At 48.9% G+C, this 24,546-nt stretch overlaps 1 protein-coding gene and 1 pseudogene across 2 annotated transcripts in view; both read right to left on the bottom strand.

Annotated features, from left to right (window-relative positions):
• The window catches only part of KCNH1 (potassium voltage-gated channel subfamily H member 1), a 358,999-nt gene that overhangs the window by 68,037 nt on the left and 266,416 nt on the right, over positions 1-24,546 (bottom strand). For both annotated transcript variants that reach the window (XM_036912446.2, XM_036912447.2), the window contains exon 10: positions 18,335-18,531. In XM_036912446.2, coding sequence (XP_036768341.1) covers positions 18,335-18,531 — 197 coding nt within the window. The remainder of the gene's footprint in view (positions 1-18,334; positions 18,532-24,546) is intronic.
• On the bottom strand, positions 21,096-22,722 carry LOC118925965 (single-stranded DNA-binding protein, mitochondrial-like; annotated as a pseudogene).

Genomic DNA, 24,546 nt, shown 5'->3' with positions numbered 1-24,546 from the left:
TTTCTCTTGGCACAGTGTTGGGCACACAGCCGTGCTTGTGGGACGCGGCTGAATGTGTGTGTGAGCACTGTGGTTCAGGTCCTAGCCTGCTGCCTCAGGCATTCTCTCCGTAAAGGGCAGTGAATAAAGACCCTACTATGCCCCTATTGCCCACCTCCCACCTGCCGCAGCTCTCATCTCCGGAGGAGGGCTCATGGGGAAACTGTCTGCAGGTAATCATACCTGGGAGCAGCTTCAATGGGCTGTGAGAGAAAGAATAACAGACCTGAGAGATTCAGGTTTATACACCAAACTGGGAAGCGTGTGTGTGTGTGTGTGTGTGTGTGTGTGTGTGTGTGTGTGTGTGTGTGCGTGCGTGTTTTCGCGGGGAAGGATACTACAAAAACACTTCAAAGCATTGTCAATGTCATTATTTATAGGTCCAGAAAATGTATTGAAGCAGGAAGGAAATGAAGAAAGAAGACAGAGATTAAAATGCTAGAAAGAAACTAAGAGTCAGGAAGGGGGATGTTTGTAAATGTTTCGTGTGATGAGTTAAAGAGATTATTTCACAAAAGCTGGGGGAGAAATGTGAGCTTCTGGCCAAAGCAAGGAGCATGGAGGGTAGAAGGAAGAGATGAGAGCCTGGGGTTGGAGGCTTGCCCAACGGGACGCCCCAGTCATTTCCCGTAGGTGTCAGGCAAGGCACTGTGTCATTGTTTTTCCTCCTGATACTCAGACGCCGCCAATTAAACAATACAAGTCCATCAGAGTGCCCTGGGAGAGGCTCTTGGGTGAGATGATGGGATCGAGGCACAATCAGCTCTCCCAGGAGGGCCAGGCTGCCTCGTGAAAAGCCTTGGGGGTCAGGTATTCAGTCAGCAATTCCATTCAAGTAGAAAGAAATACTCGCGGTCACCACCTCCACCTCTACCTGGGGGTCCTGGCCAGAGAAACGGGGATTCTCTGCTGCCCCAAGAAGGCCTGGCAGCCCAGGGGGTGTCCTGGTTACAAGCAGAGCAGGAGCCGAGGAGCACTCAAGGCTGGACTGGGAGCCGCGGGAGTGAGGAATCTGGAAGTCCAGCACGAGCACCTGTTTTTAGGGACGGGGACAGGACGGGGGCTAACGCAGCCTCCAGCCTGCCCATCAGGAGAGATGGTTACCATCTAAACAGCTGAGCAGCCACAGATCTGCTGGTGACCAACCCACACCTCAGAAAAGCAGAATTAGCCTCCGGGTAGGAAGTGACCCTACTCATTCATCCCAAAAAGCCTACTATGTGCCAGGGTTGTGAGCAGAGTGGTCCCAGGACCCTGGGGTCTCACTCTGCATTGTCAGGGCAGTGAGCTAGCTGGGACTGGGGGCTTCTTCTCCCTGTGGGAGGGGTTACACCCAAGCTCTGCTTTCCAGAGGTTGTGGGCTCCCACTCTTGTTGAGGTGGGGGGATCTACTGCTTCTCCAAGCCCCAGGGCCCTCTGGGTGCCAGGCAGCTTGCTTTCCCAGACTGTTCCTGTAATCAGCTGGCTCCCCAGATCCTGCCTACCAGTGACGAGGCCTCGCTGGGCCCCTTCACCACCAGCTCGCTCTCTCACTTCTGCTACAAGAGGGAACTCATAGGAAGATGGGAAAGAGGGCAGGTGCCCTCCACTGGAATGCAGACCCAGAATGGGCCCGGCACGTCTCTATGAGATGATGAGGATCTGAGGACCCCGTGTCTTTCTTCTCTTGCTGACTTTTGACCCATGTAAGCCATGCTGTGTAACTCTACAGAATTTGTCCCAAAACCCATGCAATGGCTCTCAACATTTAGAGGGCATTAGAATCACCTGCAGGGCTTGGCAAACTACAGGTTTCTGGGTAATTCCAGAAATTCTAAGTCAATAGATCTAGGGTGCGGCCAAGAATTGGCCTTTCTAACCAGGGACCACACCTTGGAACCCCTGTCTAATGCCTGAGAGGTAAAGATCAGAGGGACTCACTCTGCCACACACAGGTACCATCAGTTGATGGCGATAGAGCAGGGGACAAAATTATTCTGAGAATCAAATATCCAACAAAGATTGTATATTTAAAATTATAAACAGCTGTGCTGTAAGAGAAAAATAAGGTGCTCTGAGTAAAAGTCAATGGGAGAACTAACTTGGATGGGAAGCATGCAGGGCAGTGAAGTTCTCATTAGGGAAAAGCTTTATGGGTGTATTGCATCCCCTCGATTTTCTAGGGCAGCCAAGATTCAAATATTCTGCTCCATTTTCTTTAACCTGGAAACTCTGGTATTTGGTATATCCAAAACTATATTTCCAGATGTCCACTTGCTTCTGAAAGCAACTGAAAAGACCTTTGCTGGAGTATGTGTGCCAGTTGAGAAACTATGGTCATCAGACTTCAGAGCCATCCATCTGGTGTAACAAGATGCAGGGCAGGAATTAGGCCATGGTGTGCCGTGGCTCTGCTCTGGGGCAGAGCTGATTTCACTCTGCCAGGGGCCACACAGGCAAGGGCATGGAGGCCAGGTTCTGGGGTGATCCAACAGGAACCACCACGCCATGCTCCTGAGCCCAGGCGGAGTCTGTGGGCCTGGAGTGGGAGGGGGGTCTTTAGGCTTTCTTATCCCATGGTCTTCTTTGTGCCCAACCTTGACCATCAAAAAACAAAAACAAAAACATATATACCACCCTCAATCTGTCTCACAGGCAGCTTCTTTTAAAAGATCAGGAGAAAGAAATCCTTGATTAATGGAACATTTGTTAAGCAACTACCATGTGCAGAAGTGTGTATAATCTCCAACCAGAATCCCTGCTCTTGAAATTTTTAGATTAATTTTAAGAGACAATATAGTGCCTAGCATGGGCTGCATATCAGGGAGAACCCCTTTACTGGGGAAGGGTAAAGAACCAGCAAAGAATGTCATGGTACTATATGAATTAAGAAATCATACTAATAACGCTATCAAAACATGTTACCCACCCCGTCGGAACCAGGACCAATGAACATGGGTCCTTCCAGAGGAGATCTGAGTCCTCATACCGAAGACCCACCTGGCCTGCCCCAGTCGGGCACCAATTCTGAGGGGCTTTCCTAACTGGATTTGGCTTTATGGGGACCTGCGCGCCCTCCCGGCTGTGCTGTCTGACCCCCACATGGCTCCTTTCACCCTGAGGCCTCCCTGCACTACCCTTTGCAGCCAGGCCTGCCCCACCCCAGCTTTCTTCAAAGCCCAGGCCCGAGGCCTTCCCCTGGTGCCTCACACCCCGTGCTGTCCTACCTATTCCTGCTTCTCCCAGTGTGGGCCTTCTGATATTTCCTGTTCACAGCCTCTCCTCACCCTACGTGGCGGCTCTGGCTTCAATTTCGGCCTCCTTGCTCTGCCCAGGGTTGAATTCTACCCCCAGCTCTACTGTTTTGGGCAGCCAGGACTTGCCTGGCTCCGAAGGCTCAGCCCTTAACACCGTCCAGTCTTCCATCCTGCTCAAATGCCACCTGGGTTCCCACCAGGTTCACCAGTCCCTCCAGAAGAACCCAAAGAGGACAGCTCTCCAAGTCCCCTGGTGGAATGGGGTCATTCCCCCGCACCTCAGAGCCCAGGCAGGCATACTGCAGCACGCAGAGAGGCAGATGGGATGTGGGAGGAGAATGCCTGGATGGGGGAACAGAGGGGCAAAGGAAGGACAGCATCGGCCGTCCCCAGAGACCCCTAGCGGTGAGAAGCAGGCCTACGTCATGCTCAGACCCTAAACGCCGGGGTGGGCGAGAGACTTCAGCGTCACCTACTCTTCAGGCCCTTACCTCCCGCCCTGGCTGTGCCCCTGGGAGACTGCCTAGCTGTCACAGCTGAGCCCTGGGTGTGCTCTCTCTGTGCTCCCGGGGTCAACGTTCCTGGGCTTCTCTCCAGCCTCTGCCACTTGGGGAAGGACAGTGGATTCCTGGGTACAGGTCTGGGGAGCCAGAGATTCCCTGTCCTCTCCCATCTCCACGTGTCACCTGCAGCTGTTTACAGCCCGGCCACTCAAATCAACCAGCAGTATGTATATCACCTGGGGCTTGTTAGAAATGCCCAGTTTTGACCCCTTCCCCCAGACCTTCTGAAATAGAATCTGCATTTTAACAAGAGCAAAGCTGATTTATTAGCACATTAAAGGCTGTGAAACACTAGCTTACAGAACTAACCCAGGACGAGGCAGCTCCCCTTGGAGCCGCTGTCAGTGGAATGTTCTCAGGGCCCTTGAATGTGTGTGTGTGTGTGTGTGTGTGTGTGTGTGTGTGTGTTGGGGTGGGGTGGGTGGGGGTTGAGGCTGTTCACCATCGTGCTGCAGGCATGCATAGGGGCTAGGCTGGATGAAAGGACATGGGATCTGTAGTTGGGGATATGAGCCTTGTCAAAGTAAAGCAGGGTGCAGATGTTAAAAGTACATGTGCACACACGCAAAGCCATGCACACATTACAGAGTGTGAAGCCAGACAGTCACCCCATCCATTGCTTCAATAGATCAGCTACACTGAAAACATCCAAGGGCAGCAACAAGGTCCTGACGAGTTTATCTGGGGAAAGGAGTGTTGGGTGCAAGGGGACGGGGGGAGGGATGCGACATAGCTTTGGGTTTGGTAGGAAGTGAGCCCAGGGCTAGGCTCAGGAATTGAACTTCTCCCAGACCTTCAGTTTTGTAAGCCAAGTCATGGGATAGGAATCATCTTCTAATTCTACTTTAAGATCTCTTCAGCTGTAGGTGGTGGCTTTTTTTATTCTTGTTTCTCCTATTCACAGCTGGGCCAGGATGGGATTATCCTGGGGAAGCAAAGGATTAATTTAAGGTGGGAGGGCCGGGTGGTGGGGAATGAGCCATGTGAGGTGACACTTCAGAGACCTCCTCCCAATGCCGTCAGGCTGAACATATGCCCTTAAAATCCAAGTTTGGTAAGGCTGGTAAAAATACTAGAGCTCACCTAACTCTCATTTTACAATTAATGAAACCAAGGTTAAGAACTTGCACTAATGGCAAACTTGGGGTAGAACTGAGGTCCCGACAACTGGCCCAGGGTGCCAGGTGCTTCCCCCAAGAGGCCCCGATCCACTCAATCACTTATGAAACCCAACAGGAAGAATGACGGAGTGGTGATGGTAGGATAAAGCTTTCCGGGCAGAGCTTTTTGGAGGAGGCATCTTTGAGTTGTGGCTCTACAGAAGGAAGGGTTCTGTATGGTATCCAGTCTTCCCCACCCTGGCCCTCTTTGGTATGATAAAGGCAGGAAATTGAGAGGGTGACAGGAAAGGTTACCTGAGAGGGTCAGCTCCAAGGACCAAGTGAGAGTTTGGGCTGATGGGGAGCAGAAGAGTGAAAAAGCCAGGAGACTTAGGAGCTGGTGGTAAGCTCAGAAATCCCATTTATGGGACTACATTTGGGGGGTGCCTTAGGAGGGCCATGCAGGCCCAGGGTCAGACCCCCACTGTGGGTGAAGAAAGCAGTTTTAGCAAATGACTAGAGAAAGATGGAGCCAGACATCCCATTCAATCCACAGGAATTTTTAGCAAGAGCCAGGAAGGTGAGTGTGGAGTCGGGTGACCAGTTTGCCCAGAACTGAGGAGTTTCTCAGGATGTGGAGCCTTAAATGCTGAAACCAGGAGAGTCCCAAGCAAACTGGAGTAGCCTGTCACCCTGGCAGGGAGGGTATGGGCCCCTGGGGGAGCGGTCTGGCCTGTGGTGCCTGCCCCAGAGAGGTGATAGAGAAGGTGGGCTGGGAACGCAGGGCTGGAATCCCCACACAGGAACTTTAGACGGGAACTACACAGGCAGAGTGAGTGGCAGCTTCACTGGGATTCTAGAAGCTTGAACTGTTGTCTACCAAACGCCAGGCACTGCATGAAGAAATGCAAGGAATAAAAATATGAATATGGCCCCCAAAATCCAGAGGGAGAATGACATACGTGCTTTATCTCCATATATGAAACTATGAGTGACACTTCATCCAAAGGACAAAGAAAACACCACAGACAGCAAATTAGAGTGAGGTGCTAGCTGGATGTAGATGGCGGGGGCTTCGAACAGGAAGCAGCATATGAGCTGAGTTTTTAAGGCTGGATGGGGTTTGCTGGGAGGAGGTGAGGTAAGGCGGAGGGCATTCCAAGTAGAAGACACATGCAAAAGTGAACACACAGCATGTTCTGGAATCCGTACAGTGGGGCTGGGCACCAGACAATGGCGTGAGGTTGCCATCTGCATTGAAGCGGGAAGTACGAGTTTACATGAGATCCCTGGACTTTATTCTGAGGCTATAAGGAACCATCAAAGGTTTTAGAACAAGAAAATGACAGAGATCAGAGCTAGAAGGCCACCCAAGGGTTATTTCTGAGCATGTGCACTGAAGGGGAAGCTATGCCCCTTGGGTAGTACTTACTGCCATCTTACAAGCTTCAGCAGTGGGAAGTCTCTCTAATATCTAGCATACAGCTCTTTTCTGAGATCCTGGGGCTTTCTGTGCTTTGTGAATCTCTCTTTCAAGCAGAGAGTTCCACTAGGTTCTAACGAGACACTGCTCAGGACAACGCATGGGAAAATATTTTACTCTGAGATTCAAAGGAACCAGGATTAACCGAATCCTTGGACCTTATTCCAGGAACCATCACCAGAAGAGACACAGCTTATACAAGAATATTCCTTATGAGAAAAAAAATCCTGTGCTGGGAAGGCACTTAAGGAAGAGGAGGAGGGAGGGGAGAAAAGGGGAGCAGACGAGGAGGGAGAGGAAGAGGAGGAAAAGGATAATGTTATGAGTAAAACCCCATCCCCCACAAGGCATGGCCAAACCCTAAAACCTAGCACCTGTGAATGGGCCCTTATCTGGAAATAGGAACCTTGCAGATGTAATTGGTGTAAGGATCTCAGGATGAGCTCATCTTGGGTTTAGGGTGGGCCCCGAATCCAATGACACATGGCACAGGGGAAGGCATCTGCGTACAGAGGCAGAGATTGGAGAAGGGGTTCCTCAAGCCAAAGAATGCCAGGAGCTACCAGAAGCTGGAGGAAGCAAGAAAGGATTCTCCCTTAGAGCCCCCAGAGGGGCTCCATTCCAACAGCCATAGGAAAGTAATACACTTGGGGCTACCCCCGGCTGACTGTGTGCTGGGAGGTGGTGGCGAGCTACCGCAGTGCCAGGCAGGAAGTCATCAACGTGATGGCTTTCGTTTCCTTGGCAAGCTTAAATATGATGAAGAAAATCTGAGACTGCTATGCTATACAGGACACATGCAAATAAAGTGGAAACCAAGTCAACAGTGGTTGAAACTTGGGGTCCTGAAGCCACTGATAGCCAGAGAAAGCCAGAGACCAGGCTTCCCCACAGGGCTGGTCTTAGCCTCCATGAGGGGAGAAAGCAGGATCTGCCTTGGACATTTGTTCGGAAGCTGGGATTCAAGGGCCCTGGATGTACTGCTTCTCACTATTTCAATGGAGGAGCATCTTTTGTCTCCTGAACTAGTCTTAGGATCATAAATAACCCACAGTAAACTCACTGGGGAGTTGTAGGCATGAATTATTTGTAAATGCCATGAAAGGTCCCTGGCCCCCTCCCCCGAGAGTACATCACACCTACCGTTTCTATTCTCTAAAGGCCCTTCCCCACCCTACTCAGCCCACTGAGTCATTACTGAGGGCTTGGGGCTCAAGCCAGCAGCCCCAACTGGGGACATTTACCCCCCATAAAGTACACACGTGGACAAATAAAAACTGCCTGCCGCGTAGCACGTTACAGGACTTTCAAGCTTACAAATGCCAGGCCAATCTTTGTCTTGAACCCAAAGAAATTTAAAAAACACTTCCCTAGCCAAGCAGAGCTGGCCACACAAGAGCAGCTGGTGAAGGAACAGGATGCAGGGGTGACTGGATAACCAGGGCCTGGTCAGTGTGTCCTCCAGCCCTTCTCCCTGGCTGCCACCTTTAGGGCTCACCACTGACTGGAGGAAATGCTGCACACACATGCAAGCATGCACATGCCACACACGGCAGCCCCAGCACTGCTAGCAGACACACCAGTCCCCTGGGGAGCCTGCAACTTCCAGCCCTGGGTGTGAGAGTGTCACAGTGCCTGGCTCTGCGGCTGTGCAGACACAGTAGCCAAAGCGTGTGCAGTGACAAAGGGGCTGCTGCTGCTCTGGCTCTCTGTGTGCCCTGAGCACACAAAGCAGTAAGCAGCAGAGGCAGAGAGGAAAGAAGGAGGTGCAGGACACAGGGGGTGGTACCCCTGCTCTGGCCACGGGATGCAGCTCAGCTGTCAGGTGAGTTGGGGCTGCTGCAAGTGGAAGCGCTGTTTGAAACGATTGGTTATAGATTCCCAGGAGTTTGTCGCTGGTCACCACGGGTAATCAGGGGCTGCCTCTGGCACTAGTCAACAAGCCTGGAGCTGAAAGCATCCTTTCAGGGTCTAACCTAAGAGAAATATCAGAGTGGAATTCACAAGTGCTTAAGCAGAAAGTCCAGGATGAAAATCCTGGCAGCCTCCCAACTGCCTCAACAGGCAGCCTAATCATGAAACAAAGCCACTCCACCCTGGAGGCAGAAGGATGGGGAACTTGGCTTTGGCATTCGAGATCTTCCCTGGGTTTTTCTTCCAGGCCAGCTCACAGTTTGGGGTTAGCAAAGGCATCTGCCTCCCTGGGCCAGCAGTTCAGCCGTGCAGAGCAGGCACCAGGCTCCTCTTCCTCAATAAATAATATTTGCAAAACACAGTCCTTCTCCAGTTGGGGGTATCTTTTGCCTTAATTTCTCAGTCCTCTTTCTTTCCCTTAGCCCAGATCCTCATGTCCTAGTGCAAAAGAAAGTGGTTTCCATTCAGAGCAAATTTTTGGACCTCCCTAGAACCAAGTGAAAATGCAATAGAAAAGATGTCAGAGCAAAGAGGCACCCATCACACTTCCCAAATTTTTTGACCTCCCTAGAACCAAGTGAAAATGCAATAGAAAAGATGTCAGAGCAGAGGCACCCATCACACTTCCTGAGTCTTTCTTATATAACCACTTCATCATCTCATTTAGGAAAGCCTGCTCCATCAGCTTCCTGTGGCAAAACCCCTCCTAGTGTTCAATCCGGGACTTCAGGGGAGAAGAGATGACCGTCACTGCATGGCACGCTGCTGTGAGCTATGGAGTCTTCAGCAGTGCACTGTGTACTCTAAGATTTTCAGTATTTTTAAAAACTGAGATATAACTGACATAGAACATCCTATTGCTTTCAATATTTGTATATATTACAAAATGATCAGGAAGTCCAGTTAATACCCATTAGCAAGGATTGCTAGTATTCTATGGCACTTCCTAACTCTGCCACTGTTCCCTTCTTTCTCTGGTATTCTTTGCCCCCTGCCATCTGCCATAGGATGTGTCCCTGCCTGGGGGAGCCCTTTCCCTGCATTCAGTCCCTGGGACCCAGCTTCACTTCTGTATTCAGCCAGATGGTCGTGAAGCCCCGCAGGGTTGGGATGCACTATCATACCTCACCAACAGGGAGCGCCAAATGGAAGATACGCTCCAGTCTGAGAAAGGTAGGATTTTAGGTGTTGTGATACAAACAAGTATCCTCTTTAAAAAATTCATACTCTGTGAACCAGAAGCTATTTTCATGTCTGGTTTAAGCATTTGCAAGAAGTGTGCTGGGAAATGTGGCAGAATTCAGGAGCGGTCTGCAAATTGATCTCCAAGGGATAAGGTACCATCTTCAGCATGCTGACTATAGCAACGGGCTTTTTAAAAATTAAATCTGTCATGGACAACATGCCAGTTTTTGCTACTCCAGGCAGCCCAGCGGCAGTCAGGTGGTTGTAAAATCCTGGGAAGTGAAAGGTTGGAGGAGCTGCTGGGCCCTATAACATACTGCCAGGTGCAGTGGGAAGGAGGGTGGCTGAGACATCAAGCTCACTCTGACCCCTGGGAGCATCACACCCTAGTCCACGCTGACCCACTTCTCCTTGGAGTCCCTAGACACCTCCAGAAAAGGCAAGTCCTGAAGCTGCCCTACTCTGTAAGTCTGGGTCAGATTCCCTTCTGCATCTTCAGGCAACATCCTCTTAGGTGAAAGCAGGCAGGGAAAGAGCAAGAAAAAGTTGGGAGGTGGGGAAGCTGGCTCGTGCTCCCCTCAGCAGGCCTCTCTTCTCAGATTCTTACTGATTAGTCATTCAGATTCCCTGTCCTCCCATCAGCCATGCAAAGACACCTTCTGCCTTACATATTAGCTATTTAACCAAGCAGCTCTGTGCCCTGCCCACCAGGAGGCATAGGGGTACGCAAAGGGAGCGGATCTCTCTCCCAGTCAGGTAAATTCCCCTTTTCCCCATCAAGACTCAACTCAAAAGTACCTCCCCAAAGCCTTTGCTAACTACTACTGCACTAGAAAAGGCCTCAGACTCACAGTTATCATGTCCCTACTCTAACATTAAGGCCTCTCCCCAGCCCTGGCCATGTTCTGGACCATGGCCTGACTCTTCAGGGGCCTGCCCAGCTGCAAATATCCAGTCAAGTTGGCCACCCAACTGAGAGCTGAAGGTCATTCCTCTGGCCTCTCGTGATGGACTGAAACAAACTGTAGCTCTGAATATCCCTGCCACAGGCCCTCACAGGCTTTAGCTGCTTCCACAGTACCAGAGTAAACAGACCCCCATGCCAAGAGAAACTTGTCAGGAAGATCGCTCTGCCTCATTCTGCTCCATCCGTGGACTGCGTGACTCGGCCACGTAATCCACGGATCGCACTTTCCCCGAACAAGCAGTCAACATTCCCAGGCCACGGGCCATCCAGCCCTGTGGTGCCTCCATCAGCCCCAGACGCCAAGGGCCTGCTCTCTGGTGGCATTCCACAGGAGACAGGCAGGGGGGCTGCAGCCTTCAAAGCCTCTCGGGTACATGAGGGCACATGAGCCAGGACTGTTATCCCCGGACCAGGGGAGTAGGCTCTCCATTTAGAGAAGGGACACAAAAGCCAGAGCGTGGCCTTGTGAGACCTGATTGCTCACACTCCTGATGGCCGGGCTTGGGCTCCACGTCCAACTCCAGTTAGCTTACGGATCTGGGGAAAATTATTCAACCTAATTGGGCCTCAGTTTCCACAGCACATAAATGAGATAATAATGTATATAAGGGCATCTGTACATACTTGGCCGGGAACACACACCATACATGGTGGTGGTTATTATTTTATACGGGCATCCATGGTTCCAGATGGCTGAGAGACCTCTGTACCCAGCGCCTGGGGAAGAGAAAAGGGGACAGGAATCGGATGGAACATATGGGCAAAGTTCAGAGGGAGAAAGAAAGCAGGGCATCTCTACCATCGCAAAGTCACGGCTTTAAAATCTATAGCAGTGACACGAGGGAGGCACATATCCAAGGCTGATTGGTGGACTTGTAGGTTCAGTGTTTGGCTGATTGGCTGGTTGGTTGGTTGGCCCATTCGTTCATTCGTTCTTTCATTCAGGGACTGAATGCCTACTTTGTACCATTCAGTGATGGTTCTTAGAGTTGATCAGGACAGAACGATGATCCTGGCAGACAAGGCTCAGCCCTTTTGAAGCTTCTAGATAGAGAACAAGGCATGTAGTGAACACTTCACTGGAAGTGTCATGAGAGTGACAAGGAGAAGGTGACCAGTGCTTGCTGGATCGAAAGACGTATGCTAGAGAGCTTCAAGGGAAGCCTCAGGGGGTCAGTGTCCCATTGTGGATCCAGGATTTCACTCCAGATCTAAGTACACACAGCACAAGACCACTAAGTGATACTAGGAACAAGTACATTGCAGCCGAAAAAGTTTGCAGTGACTAGTGCCAAAACTGGGTGGGCCCATGACATGCATCAGTCCAGCAACCATCCGCGTGGACATCTGGGCTGGATAGAGTTTGTGTGTGAGCTTCTGAGGCAGGTGTTCAAAGCCAGCTTGGAGGAGTTGAATTAACATTGGCTTCCATGAACCTAATGTCTTAGAAGGTAGTTGTTATGACGGGCAGCCTGTGTTCAAATCCTGACTCTCCCCTTAGTAAAAGCAGAGGCGAGAATGAAAACCTCCCTGAGTCACTGGCAAAATATATAATGACACGCTCAAAACCAAAGAGCAAAGTTTTTAGAGTGGAAGGAGAACCTAAATGGCAACAAGGAAGCACAGAGACACGGCAGGTGCGGTAGGAACATGAAATCTGACTGAGCCAGTAGAAGAATGAGGAAGTGATGGGTGAGGAGGCGCTCTGAGGCCGGGAAGAAAACACCCCCCAGCAGCCTCCTATTAGCTCCTGTGCGGCCAAAATGAGGAAATGCTCTTCAATAACCTGAGGCTCACTAGAAAATGAATGGGCTACTGGGCACCTGGGGAGGTGGGGAAGCCGAAATCAAGAGGATATCCAGGAAACGGGGAGACTCTGCCAGTCGTCTGGCCGGGATTCTGTTGAGGACCGGGGGAGTGAGATTCCCCTGCTGAAGTGTCTTCAGCTTCTTCATGTTTCACAGACTAGACCCACCCATCCTCTAGGTCAATGGCCACTTGAGAGAGAAGAGATGTAAAAGAGCATCTGGTCCCTGTTTCCTAAAAATGCTCTATAAAACTGTAGAGAAAATGAAAGTTGCCGTGGCCGGGATTCTCACCTGACCCTGGTCAGCTAGCTCACTACACACGTGTGGGCAATGCATTATTATTGACTCTATATAAAGAGCTCCACCCAGTGCTCTGGGCTGCACCCTGGTTTTATTATCTTTACAGTCTGTCCAATAGATGATTTTAATTCCACAGAAGCCCTCACAATGGAGGGATTTGAACAATGTAGAGGTCATTAGGCTATGACGATTGAATTGGAAAAAGGACACATTTCTAAGCACCTGGCTTTGCAGTCTTTCCTTCCATCTTACCAACCTTCTGAAGGATTCTGTTCAGGCAGAAAACTGAAAAGCTCTCCAGTGCCACTTATGAGCAGAGCTCTCTCCAAGACTCAATGCTTTCCTCTTTACTCTAGAGCAAAATGCCTTTTGGTTAAAGTGGGCTAGAAATGTACATATAGTATCCAAGACAGTTCACTATGGCAACCTCAGTTTCAGAAAACAGGCATTAGGAGGCCCCTGCTTTAAAACAACCAGTGACTACAGTCTCAGCTCCCTCCGCAGCTCACTAGGTTGGGGCCTTCTCAAGCTAAGAAAAACCCACCCTGGAACAGATTACTATAAGCAAATCCTCTACTCATATTCAAAACATACTCAAAAACACAACAATATTGGCTTTACAATAAAGCCCCACACACAGAGAATGTGAACCACCCTGCTAATTACCTACATGCTAATTATCCTGTGCACTGACTGCTGTTAATCACCTAATTGCTTGTCTGCCATACATCATTTAATTGTGGAACATTCTTCTACTGTCCTAACCATGAGCAGGAGGATGCAATCTCCTAGCTAGCACCTGGGAAGTGAAACCTCACCCCAGGTTGAAAGGAGAGGAACGTTGATTAAAGAAAGGTTATAAACAGAGGGGAACAAAACATAAACTCAGAACCTCCAAGAATGAAGACAGAGGGAGAGGCTAGGTCCTGGGGAGGAGAAGGGAACAAATACATATTGGGTGGTTCCTGCACATACTATGTCCCTTTTGTTTGTTTTAGTGTATGTGATCTTCTCAATAAATCTAATTATTGGGAGGGACTTTTATTAGACCTTTTCTACAGATGAGAAAACTGATTTAGAACAGTTCAGTAACTGCACAAAGGCCCATGGCTAGTCAGTAGTCACAACCAGGATTCACACCTAGCTGGCACTCATTTTCGTTAAGTTGCTAACCTCATGTCCAGATTGGCCTGCTGCCTGTTCAGAGTAAAGTGTGCCATGCCTCCCCAGTACACCCAGCAGTGGTGTGGCTGTCACTGTGAGGGAATACTCGTGTCAGCCACGCTGGGATATCACTGGGATCTGCTGCACAAGTTTCTGAGTGTGCTGGGAGGATAGCGAAGCCCACTGGAGATACTTTAGAGACAACCTGGGCCACCCCTGAGAAGTCAACAGACAGGGAGAAGGCAGAAGCCGAAGAATGCCACATGGGAGAGCGGAGCACTGTACTTACTGGAGTCCCAGTGCGGGACGTGGTGGCGCTCCGCAGGGGCACACGCAGGGTCTAGAATCTGCCGCTTACCGCCCGGGGGACTTTGGCAAAGTGAGTGTCTTCTCCACAGGATCGTAGCTAATCCCATGAGAAGTGAGGCTGGTACTGTAACGTCATGAGTGCTCTGACTTAACCCACACTGATACTGTGACGCAGTTGGCACAATATCCGGAGCTGGTAATAATGTGACTATTAATAGTGTACAAAGCTCTGGGGCGAGCTGCCCGGAGACTCCAGCACCCTGGAGAGCCCGGGCTCTGGGATGAGAAAGGCTCCACTGCCCCTTCTTTTCATGGACAACCACATGTCACTTGCTTTCCTCTTGTCAAAACCCTGGCTCCCTGGTGACTGAACCTAAGATGTCAAAACAGCCTAATTCTTCCCACCATGAGTGGAGCTGGCCAAAACAGTGTGCGAGTGCTGACTGCTCCACTGGCAGGAGCTGAAGGGCCAGTGAGGCAGCACCGTGTCCACTTTCCAGGACAGCTGGCCCCCCCTTTGCTGTAAGAGGTGCAGGGAACCCTGGCGTAGCATCCACCCTGAAGAACATTCTGCAGAGCGATGCCCTTTATGAGCAAAAGCAGAGGAACTGCCTTCTTTTTCTTTTTCCAAAAGGCACAAGATAATAAAGAGTAGTGTGGAGTAGGGCATCAAGTAGACAAAATAATAATAGCCCATGATTTAATTGAGCATGTACTATGTGCTAGACCCTGTGCCTGTGCTTTGCACTATTATCAATCCTCACAATTACTCTACAAGGCAGAACTTTTCATCATCTCCATTTTACAGATGAGGAAGCATTTATACCTTGCAGGAGCACTAAGTCGCAGAGGCAGGATGCAGACCAAGGTTGCATCTGGCTCAGAGCCCATAGGCAAGGAAAACCAAAGGTCAGAATGCTGAACTGGCCTCCAGGTTCTGTCTCCTCCACCTTACCTGTGACCTCAGGTGTCTTTGAAGGGAATAGAAGGTGACAGATCCCTTCCTGAGTTGGGCCCCAAGAGCAGGGCTAGGAGGTGTTCATATACACAGACTTAGGGATGAAGGGATGAGGCTTAGAGCAGAGAGGCTGGGCTATACCACAAAGCTGCGAGAAACAGGAAGAGGCCTGCTCAATGAGTCATTTCTGGCTCCAGTTCTTCCCTTACCAACCCAGCTCTGTGACCTTTCCATACAATGTCACATCCGTGAAATGAGGGTGGTGGGGAAATGGAGGAGCGCCTGGATGGCCCCTAGGCCCCTTCCAGCTCACGCTCTCTGCTGTGCACTGGAGGAGGTCTACGAGACCCAACAACTCCCCCAATAGATGTCGAAGGCACTGTGTTCTCAGGAATCTTTGCAAATAACACACTTGATTTTGCCAAGATAGAAACAGCCACAAGAATACACTTCATTTTGCCAGGAAAAAAATTAGCTACAGAATAATTCATGCATGTAATGTTTTCATCTTCTATGCCCTATGTAACTATAAATTAATTCTCAGAAGGACACAATGAGAGACCACAATGGCAATACCAAAATGACAAGGTTTTTTTTTTTTTCCAAGAAAAAGAACAGCTACCTCTTTATATAAAAGAGCTCACTAAAATTCTCTTGGATTCATACCAGAACTACAGGCATTTGAGATCAGAAAGGAATTTGAAAGTCAACTGACATAACTCTCCAATGGGTGCCCCAGCCCCCACACAATGTCTCTGAGGGGTGTCTGGGGGATGCCCAAACACCTGCAGGACAAGAAACTTAATGCCACTCAAAGCTGCCTGTTGCATTCACTGGGCAGCTCTGATCTTTCCCAAGATCTTTCTTATACTGTCTACCACTCTGGTTCTTTCTCTGTACCCTGTGGTCATACCCACAATGCCTAATACTCCTCTACCACACCCCTTCTAAAATGTGGCCCCCAAATCTTCTCTTCTGCAGAGCTGTCAATCATTCCGTACTTACAAAAACAATCTGACCACCAAGGCATCATTTTTGTTGTTGTCTTTGTTTTCTTAAGACAGTTTAACTTGATCCACAATTATTCCAGGATGATCACCCCCCAAAACAACCCAAACTGCATTTTTTCAACACTTATTATCAGCAGCACTGAAGCTGATGATAATCAACTTGCTTTCACAAGAAGGAATAAATTAGAAAATAGACTTTCAGAGAAGCTACTTGGCTAAAAGTATCGCCAGCAGGCATTCCATGTTCCCAGATAAACAAGGAAGAACTGTGAAAACACGATTCTCCACCACTGCCCATTCCCTGCTGGAATTTAAATGACCAGTTATTAAATTACAAAACTGCACAAATCATCAAGCTACAAACTCACATTTTATGATGTAGAAACTGAGGTCTAGGGTCCCCATCTCTTTCTCCTTGCCATCTCCAAATGTGTATCACTTCTCTGTACTGGGGTCGGCACACGGGACACCGGGCACCAAGCCCTGGCCCTTCCAGGACTCCAAGCAGTGACTCGCAAGGCAATGCAGTTCAAGGGATTTAATATGGTGGAAACATATTGTTAGGGTGACCCAATGACAGGTACTTGGAACCTTGTACAAAGGACCTGGAACACAAGAGGCTGGTTTCTTTCTCTGCCCCTTTGCTCAAACTGCCCCTCCAACTGGAACACGTGTTCCCTTTATGTTTGGCAAACTCATCCCTTTAGACTCAGCTCGGGTACCAGTGCCCCAACACTTTCTTGATGACTCCCCCTTTAGCAGTCCTTCCCCTTCATGCTCCCACAATACTCTGTACAAATCACACACACTGTATTTAGCACCATGTACTACACTCATCCTTCCTGTGTCAGTATCCTCTGAGATGGCAGGATCCTGGAGATGGGGAGCTGAGGGTTGTTCAGCTTTGGACGTCGTGTCTAGTTTAGTTAGCGTGGACTGGTTTGAACACTTCAGCAGAGCCTTAAGGATTAGCAGGAGTTTGTCACACATGGAGAGAAGATTATCCCAGGCTGGGGATGCGCATGCTCAGGAATGTTGCAGTGTGCTCGCAGAGCTGTGTGGAGTTCTCAAGGTGGGAGGGCTCAGAGGTCAGGGTGCGGCATTAAATTTGGACCAAATGTAAAAAAAAAAGCACAAAAACCAACCTGTTGTATGCAGACATGATCCTGTAATTCGGGTGGGGGCAAAAGTCTTCACAGAAGGAATGGACATGGTCCAACTAGATGTCCAGGTCATGCAAGTGGCCAAAGGAGGAAAGCCCTACATCGAGGACAGACCCTAAGAGGGAGCCTAATGCATGGCCAGGACATGGGGGTGTGGGGGGGTCTGTAGCAGGAGGGCCGTGTCCCAAGAGCTCAGGGCGGACCCCGAGAGCGGGAGCAAAATGTGGACTCAGGTTTCAGAGTTTATGTGGAACCAATAGGCCTTGTTGATGAGCAACCTGAGGTGTGGGAGACAGGGAAGAACCACTGGGGTGACACCAGGCTTTCTCACTCAGAACCCTGGTGTGATATAAGCATTAATAGAGACAGAGACCAGGAGAGGAAGAATGTTTTGGGAGAAGATTATGAGGTCAATTTTGGAAAGATTCCTATGAGAATCTGGCCAGATGATTCTGTGGGTACAGTGTTAACTAAACAGGAGGGATGAAATGCAAAAAAAAATCAGTCAGGAAAAGCTAAGGAGTACAAGACAAAGATCTGAATCCTCACAGAGACAGACGGAGCAATTCTGATGATTTGGGGGGTAAAAGAAACACCTTCAGATGAGAAATCTCCTGGTTCTTAAAACTACTAATCACTTCTCAACCGGTTCAACTGGCAGCTCTATACAAAATATTCTCTAAGCAATCAGATTCCGTATCTTACTTTCTGGACCCAACACAATCATTTTCGTAACTCTTAAGAAAATATTATTACCAGCTGGCTAAGGGGCCTCCCACCATTTAGTGGGCCCTAGTGGCCAGGGAGAATTTAGTTCACTTTAATATGTGGCCCCTCTCAGCCATTTGACTGAGTAACAACCTCATTTCTTACTCACCTTCTCAAAATGCTACAAAGTCTGGATATTGTTGGGGAAAAGCCACTGCGCACTCATGAACAAATCTCTTTTGCAACAAAACTGATGCTTCTTTCCCTCTAGCAACATTCCTCTCTGAAGAGCAGGCAAAAAAGAGAACCTCCACCAAACCAATTGCTCCACTGAAATAAACAGCGAAAGGGCTTCCCTGACGCACATGGCCACCTGAGAGCGCAGGGCCTGTTTTTCAAAGGAAAGAAACGGAAACTGCCAGCTCACCCTCTTCCTCAAGTTGTAAGTGAGAATGAGGTTCCGGGAGAAGGAGTGGGAGAAGGCTGTGTAGAATTCCAGCACTTTCTGCAGCGCGTCCCGCTTGATCACATGCAGGTCACAGTAGGTCAAGGCCCGCACGTTGGCGCAGGACTGGGCAAGGGTGGCTTCCTTCCAGAAGACATCTCCAAATACATCTCCTTTGCCTAAAGAAAGGAAATGGTGATGAGGAAAAGGTCAGCCAAGAAGGGTCGGCCGTCCGGGCTGGCTTGCCTCTGTCTCCCAGAATCGCTGTCCATTCAGCATTCTGCGGCTTGGGCTCAGAAAAGGCAAAAATGACTCTAATTTGAACCTTAACAACACACACCTTAAGAAGCTTTAAAATACTATATGATACACATTCAGGTTTAACCAGTGACTTTGGGATTGTTAATGTTAACTTCCTGTACATCCAATCCCAAATGGGAACCCCCTATTATTTTTGATTATATGCCCACTTTTCCAGAACACTAATAGTAATCTGTAATTATATTAGTTGCTGACTGGTTTATCGTCTGTCTCCCAGCATGAGAGTTCACTGTCTTACCCCTCCACGTAACACAGCACCTGGCACACAGTGATTCCGTCCAGTGTTTACAGGCAAGAGAGAAGTGAGGAAGAAAGGCAAATGGGGGGTCTACATGAGTGTGACTAACTGACAGGAGAGTTTTAGGCTGTTACAAGAAGAGCGTGGACTTCCTTGGGAGCTGAGGAACAGGAGAGGCCTCCTCTGTTTAGGATCTTTGAGGAAGGAGTCAGGCAAGAGGAGAAGCATTGTCTCCCACACTCTGCCCACTGCCCTGAGCTTTAGGTTTACAGGATGCCTCATCCCTCACCTCCCGACCTTCCTTCCATGTTCCTCAGGCTGGTGCAATGCCCTCCTGCTCATATAAAAATACAGGCCTATGTAAATGGCATCTCCAGCATCCTCTGTGCCTGACATTACACGAGAGAACATTCGGTCAGTCAACCGAGTAGAAACCCACAGAGCCACGATCTGGGCCACACGTCTCTCACTCTCCTCTAAATATCCGTTCTTCACACCGTGGGATATTCGCCTTACCTTTTCCAGACACCACTGTTTTAACATACATCTAAGACAAACCCTTGTTCATTCCTGGCACAGCCTCTGGTTATAAATAGCCTGAAATGTTGTTTATCTTGCCTCTAAATTTTCAGAAAATATCAACACAAGTTTGAATCCCCAGGGAGCCAAGAGAGGACTGTGCGGGGGAGGGGGAAGGAAACACCGGGACAAGAGTGCAGAGTAGCCCTGACAATCCTCCCGCTAGCCAGTGCACGCGGAGCAGCGCGTGGGGCTCCAAGCTGGCCCCACGTACCTGTGACGCAGTGTGGCCAGCAGGGCAGCTGTTGTCCTCGTTATGGCCAAGGAGGCAGTTGGACTTTCAAGCACCTGGACAGAACTTGACCTTTTCTTAAACACCAAAGTATCCATTCTAGGTGTATAAGGTACTCCATAGGCATAGCCTTTCTGAGCACCTCCACAGTGTGAGCTAAAAAACCAGTATGTTAGACACATTACTCCACAGTTCTCTATACATTTGTGAAAGAATGCACAGTTCTAATTTATGAAGATGGTTTTACTGACTCAATATAAGAAGGATACATACTTGGGGCAGCTTTTGGGTAAATATGCCTTTAAAGCCATGCTATTTAAATTCCTTTAGCAGGTGTTTTTCAATCATCCTCTGATATGACTGGACTACTTTAGGGCTGGGGCCACTGGATGGGAATGTTTCTCTCTGTGGGATATTCCAGGCTTCCATGAAGACGGGGTCATTCGATGTGTGTTCCCTGGTACTGATTCTGACCAGCAAGGTTGGCCAATTCATTCATACATGTTGTTCTATAACCTTCCTGCATGGCACTGCAATGCCTCTCATGCCCCCATATTTCTGTAACCTCCTCCTCCTAGAGAATGCTCTTCTTCTGACATGCACACAGCACAGTAGCTAGTCAAACAATAGACCCCGTCCATATGCTGCAACTTACATGAAGAGGTGAAGCCTAATTCCCTTCTCCTTGAATTTGGACCCACTCGAGTCCCTTGCCTTGACCAACAGAATGTGGCAGAAAAGATGTTCTGGCATTCGGAGGTACAGTCTTACAAAGCCTTGCAGCCTTGCCTGGGTGTCTTGGCATATTTTCTTAGGACTCTCCCTCTCATAACACAATCACCATGTTTTGGGGATAACAAGGCACACAAGAGTCAATGTAAGTGCTCTGGTGGACAGCCCAGCTGAGCTCTCAGTTCCTAGCTAGTCTCTGCCAGTTCCGTAAGTGAGCCGCCTCACCGTGCAGCCCAGTCGAGCCGTCAGATGACTGCAGCCCCGGCCAGTGCTGGACTGGACCCACGTGTGGGAAGCCCAGCTCAGAACCAACCAGCTGAGCTACACCACCCACAGAATGGTGAGATATAATGACTTCCTTAAGCCACTAGATTTGGGGTGGTTTGTTACACAGAAATAGATAACATAACATGCAGAATCATGGAACTCCAGGCTGACAGGCCCATGAGAAATTACTGAATAGGTTACCTAACATGACAGCAGAATATCACAAATGATCCCAGCTCTGGTGCCCCACTTCCTTCCCTGAAAGAATGAGACAAAAAAGAGCAAGGAGTGGCTCTAACAAAGGTCGATTTTCCTGAGTGAGCATATTCTTTATTTTTATTCTTTTATATAAAAGAATAGCTTAATTGTTATCCTTAGAAACTGTAGACTATGTGTGACTTTGAAACGAGACTGACATTCATTAAATAAAAATGGCCAAAGGAGAATCGTCCACCCTCTGCCTTCTCTCTTGTCTGGTCACTGGAGAATGTAATGCTGCCAGCTATGACTGTTGTTGCTCTTTGCCTCATATTGTTTTTATCCACATATTCACCATAGTCCACTTTCCCTCCCACAGAAATCCAAGACCCCTTTTCACATACAGCTATGCTGCATCTCTGAGGCCTGGTCGGGATCCTGGCATTCTGTGTTGTGTTATCTTTTCGCTGATAGCACCCAATTGGTATGCTTTACTTGCCCCTGGTTGCCACATCTCATTTGTTCTAGAGACAATATCGTGACTGGATTTTTTCCTTCTGCCTGTCTCAAGACAGGGTCCTGACCCATTCGCCAGTCACTGTACATGATTCAGAGATCTTCCGAGAAACAAGCTCCTAGCTCTTTCAGGCTTGTGTCTTACAAACTGATGAAGTACCTATAATATGGGTCTTGGAAATCTGGCTTCTACTTTCTTTTCCTACAATCTCATCCTTAGTCTTTCCTGCGAGCATGTGCTGAGGTGCCCCTTCTCCAGGGTGGTGCTCCAGCCAACCATGTAGAGGGGCTGCAAAGTGGAAGGAAACTGCAAAGTCCTGGGCACGGTGAGAAGAGAAGGGCCAGACACAGCCTCGCCTCCTGACCCGTACAGGGCCACATGCGTTCCTAACAAAGGACCCTGGCTTCCTTTCTCCCTCACCTGATGCTCTAGCCCCTAAGTGAGCATTTTAAATATAGTGAGAAAATGCAGAATTTAAAACTTTTGCAGTCTCCAGTTGGATAAATTGTAATACTGGACCAGAACTATTGAGAGTAGAAGGCCACCGGCAATCTTGCCTGATTCTTACTATGATAACTTCACTTAAAAACCCAATATATGAGCAATACACTTCTCAAACAAATTGGCCATAGTTTTTTTAATTATCAAAGAGCCCAGAAACTAAAACAATAGCTCCTCATGTGTATATAACATGAATTTATCTGTAAGAATTTGGTTTATTAAGGACTCTTCAGGGGCATACCAACTGCAAAAAGAAAGGCAACTGTACTGGTCGAAACACACCATGAAACAAGAAAGCCCATCTTAGAAATGACAACATTCCCATTGTAAAAAAATTTCCAATCAAAGGTTTTGGCAATCAATGGCGAGTAATTTCTACTACAAAAAGTATTTCACGGTAAGAGAATCATGATTAATCTGGAGGGTCTAGGAAGTGTGTGTGTTGCTATCACTTGGTTCTGGTTTTTAACCCAAAGTGAAAACCATATAATCTTTCTTCTTGTCAAGGCAGCATTGTTGGTATAAACGATCTGCTAGTGAGACTTAAGAATGTGGTGTCGGAGGACCTGTCAGATTCAAAACCAACCAACCCAAGACTATCTGGCAAACGTGGAATGTGTTTCTGACACATCTAACCTGGAGGGCCGTCGAAGGGAAGGAAGTGGGCCATTTGGCAGGCTGCTGGTTTAAGTCATGCTCATGGCTGGGAAAAATGACTTCCAAGGTCAGGGTTACGAATCAGAGGACAGGACAAACCCTATACCCACACTGACCTCTTGTTCCATGGTGTGAAATATTCATTCACTGCAGAACAAGTTACCCCAATGCACTAGGCAGTCAAACTATTCAAGGCAATCAGCTTATTGATTGATTTATTACATTGAGGTGCTGGGTGCAGAATGTTAAAACCTAATGTTCCAAGTTTCTAAAATCTATTCTCAGTGGTTATTCTCAGCTGGGGAAAAGAGAAAATGAAAGAAAAAGGGAAGTAAAGAAATGCAGTTTAATTAAAACTCCAAGCAAACGTCCCCGGGATCGTCAATCCTCCTTCCCCCCACCCCCAGTTCTATGCAGCTGTCTTTACTGCCCCTCTGCTTTGGTAGTGGATGCAAACAAGCCAATGGGGTACAAACGTGGGACTGAAGAACATTCACAAAACATAGGTGGGAGGTGGGACCCAGGGCTGAGGTGGCACAGGAAGGGTGGGGGTGCTGCGCATGGAGCACAGCAGAGGACAAAGCCAAGCCCTGAAGGGGGCCGGAGGTGGAGGTGGTGGGCTGGGAGGGCTGAGGGGGGTGATTAGGGCAAATCCAAGAGGTGCTGGAACCGGGACCCTGGGAGGAGCAGACAGCCTACCCAAATGTTAAGAGCTGCAGGAAAGCAATTCTGCTCTGAAACCAACAACTCAGTTTGGAAGGCCCCAGCAAAGGCCCTGGTTATTCAGGGAAAGGCTCTGAGTGAGCTTGGCAGACCAGAGGGGTCAGAGCGAAAATGAAAGTTCCAGCTGCTTCTCTTCACTATTTCCCATTATAGGCTCTTGTAAGGGCCACTCTCAGTGGTACCCTGGAGCAAACCAAACATGACTCTGCAGTTCAAGTCATTATCTGCTGCTAAAATCATCAAGCATTTCTAGACCCAAACCAATTAGAAAGAACTCATTCAGTTGTTGGAGAAACTCTCGGCAGGCACTGTTGAAGGGGCTGAGGGAAGGCGTGGCCGGCACGATGTAGAGAGAGAGACTCCAGTGATCATGACAGATTTGGGGCTGGGTGGGCAGAGCGCAGGAGGGGTATCCAGCTCAAGCTCAAAGGGAAAGGAAAGCTTTCGGGAAGATGTGACATCTGAGCTGAGACCTGAAGGATGAGTTCCAGCTAATCAGCATAGGGATGTAGCACAGGGAGGGGTCCAGGGAGAGGGCACCGCATATACAAAGGCCCTGAGGCACGGGACATGACTCTGTAACAGGACTGAAAGCCTCTGGATTACCCCATGTTTTGGATTAGCTGCTCCTTCAATCGCTTGTAGAGGTGAGTGTTGCCAGTATGTTTTACAATCCTTTGAGGAAAGCATCTGGTCCCCTCATTTAGCTACAAACTCACCTAAGCTCCTCCCATCCTCAAGATACCAAGTGTGCAATGCCAACTTGTTGCCTTACTGTTTAAAGACCTGGATTCACTACATTATTGGGGGCTCCACCAGGGCTGCTAAGAGAAGTGCCAGGAAGACAGGGGGTGGTGAGGACCACCCTCCCCCTACCTTACAGCCTCTGTCTCTCCTCTCTGGGGCATCCGGAAGCCAGTTCAGGCTAGAGGTGCCTTGTCACTCACTTCATCACCATGAGTGTGACTGCAGAGATCTTGGCATCACTGAAAAACCCTCTGAGGAGAGCCACTGTCTCTCCTGGCCCCTAGGAATGATTCTGTTTCTGAGACATAGAAAAGGGGTTAGAGTGATTCTTCCAGGCAGCGTGGGCAGACAGTGTGCATGCCCACTGAACTGGACAGTCCAGGAGGATGGCAATGAGGGCGTGGACAGTTCCCAGACCTCCTGGATTCATCATATACGCTAGGTGTGTTAAATCTGGTTCATCTCCTGGGTGCTCAGAGACC

The sequence above is a fragment of the Manis pentadactyla genome, chromosome 9, assembly GCF_030020395.1.
Source record: "Manis pentadactyla isolate mManPen7 chromosome 9, mManPen7.hap1, whole genome shotgun sequence".
Taxonomy (NCBI): Eukaryota; Metazoa; Chordata; class Mammalia; order Pholidota; family Manidae; genus Manis; species Manis pentadactyla.
Note: the sequence above shows the minus strand (reverse complement) of the source record. Positions and strands in the feature narration are given on the sequence as shown.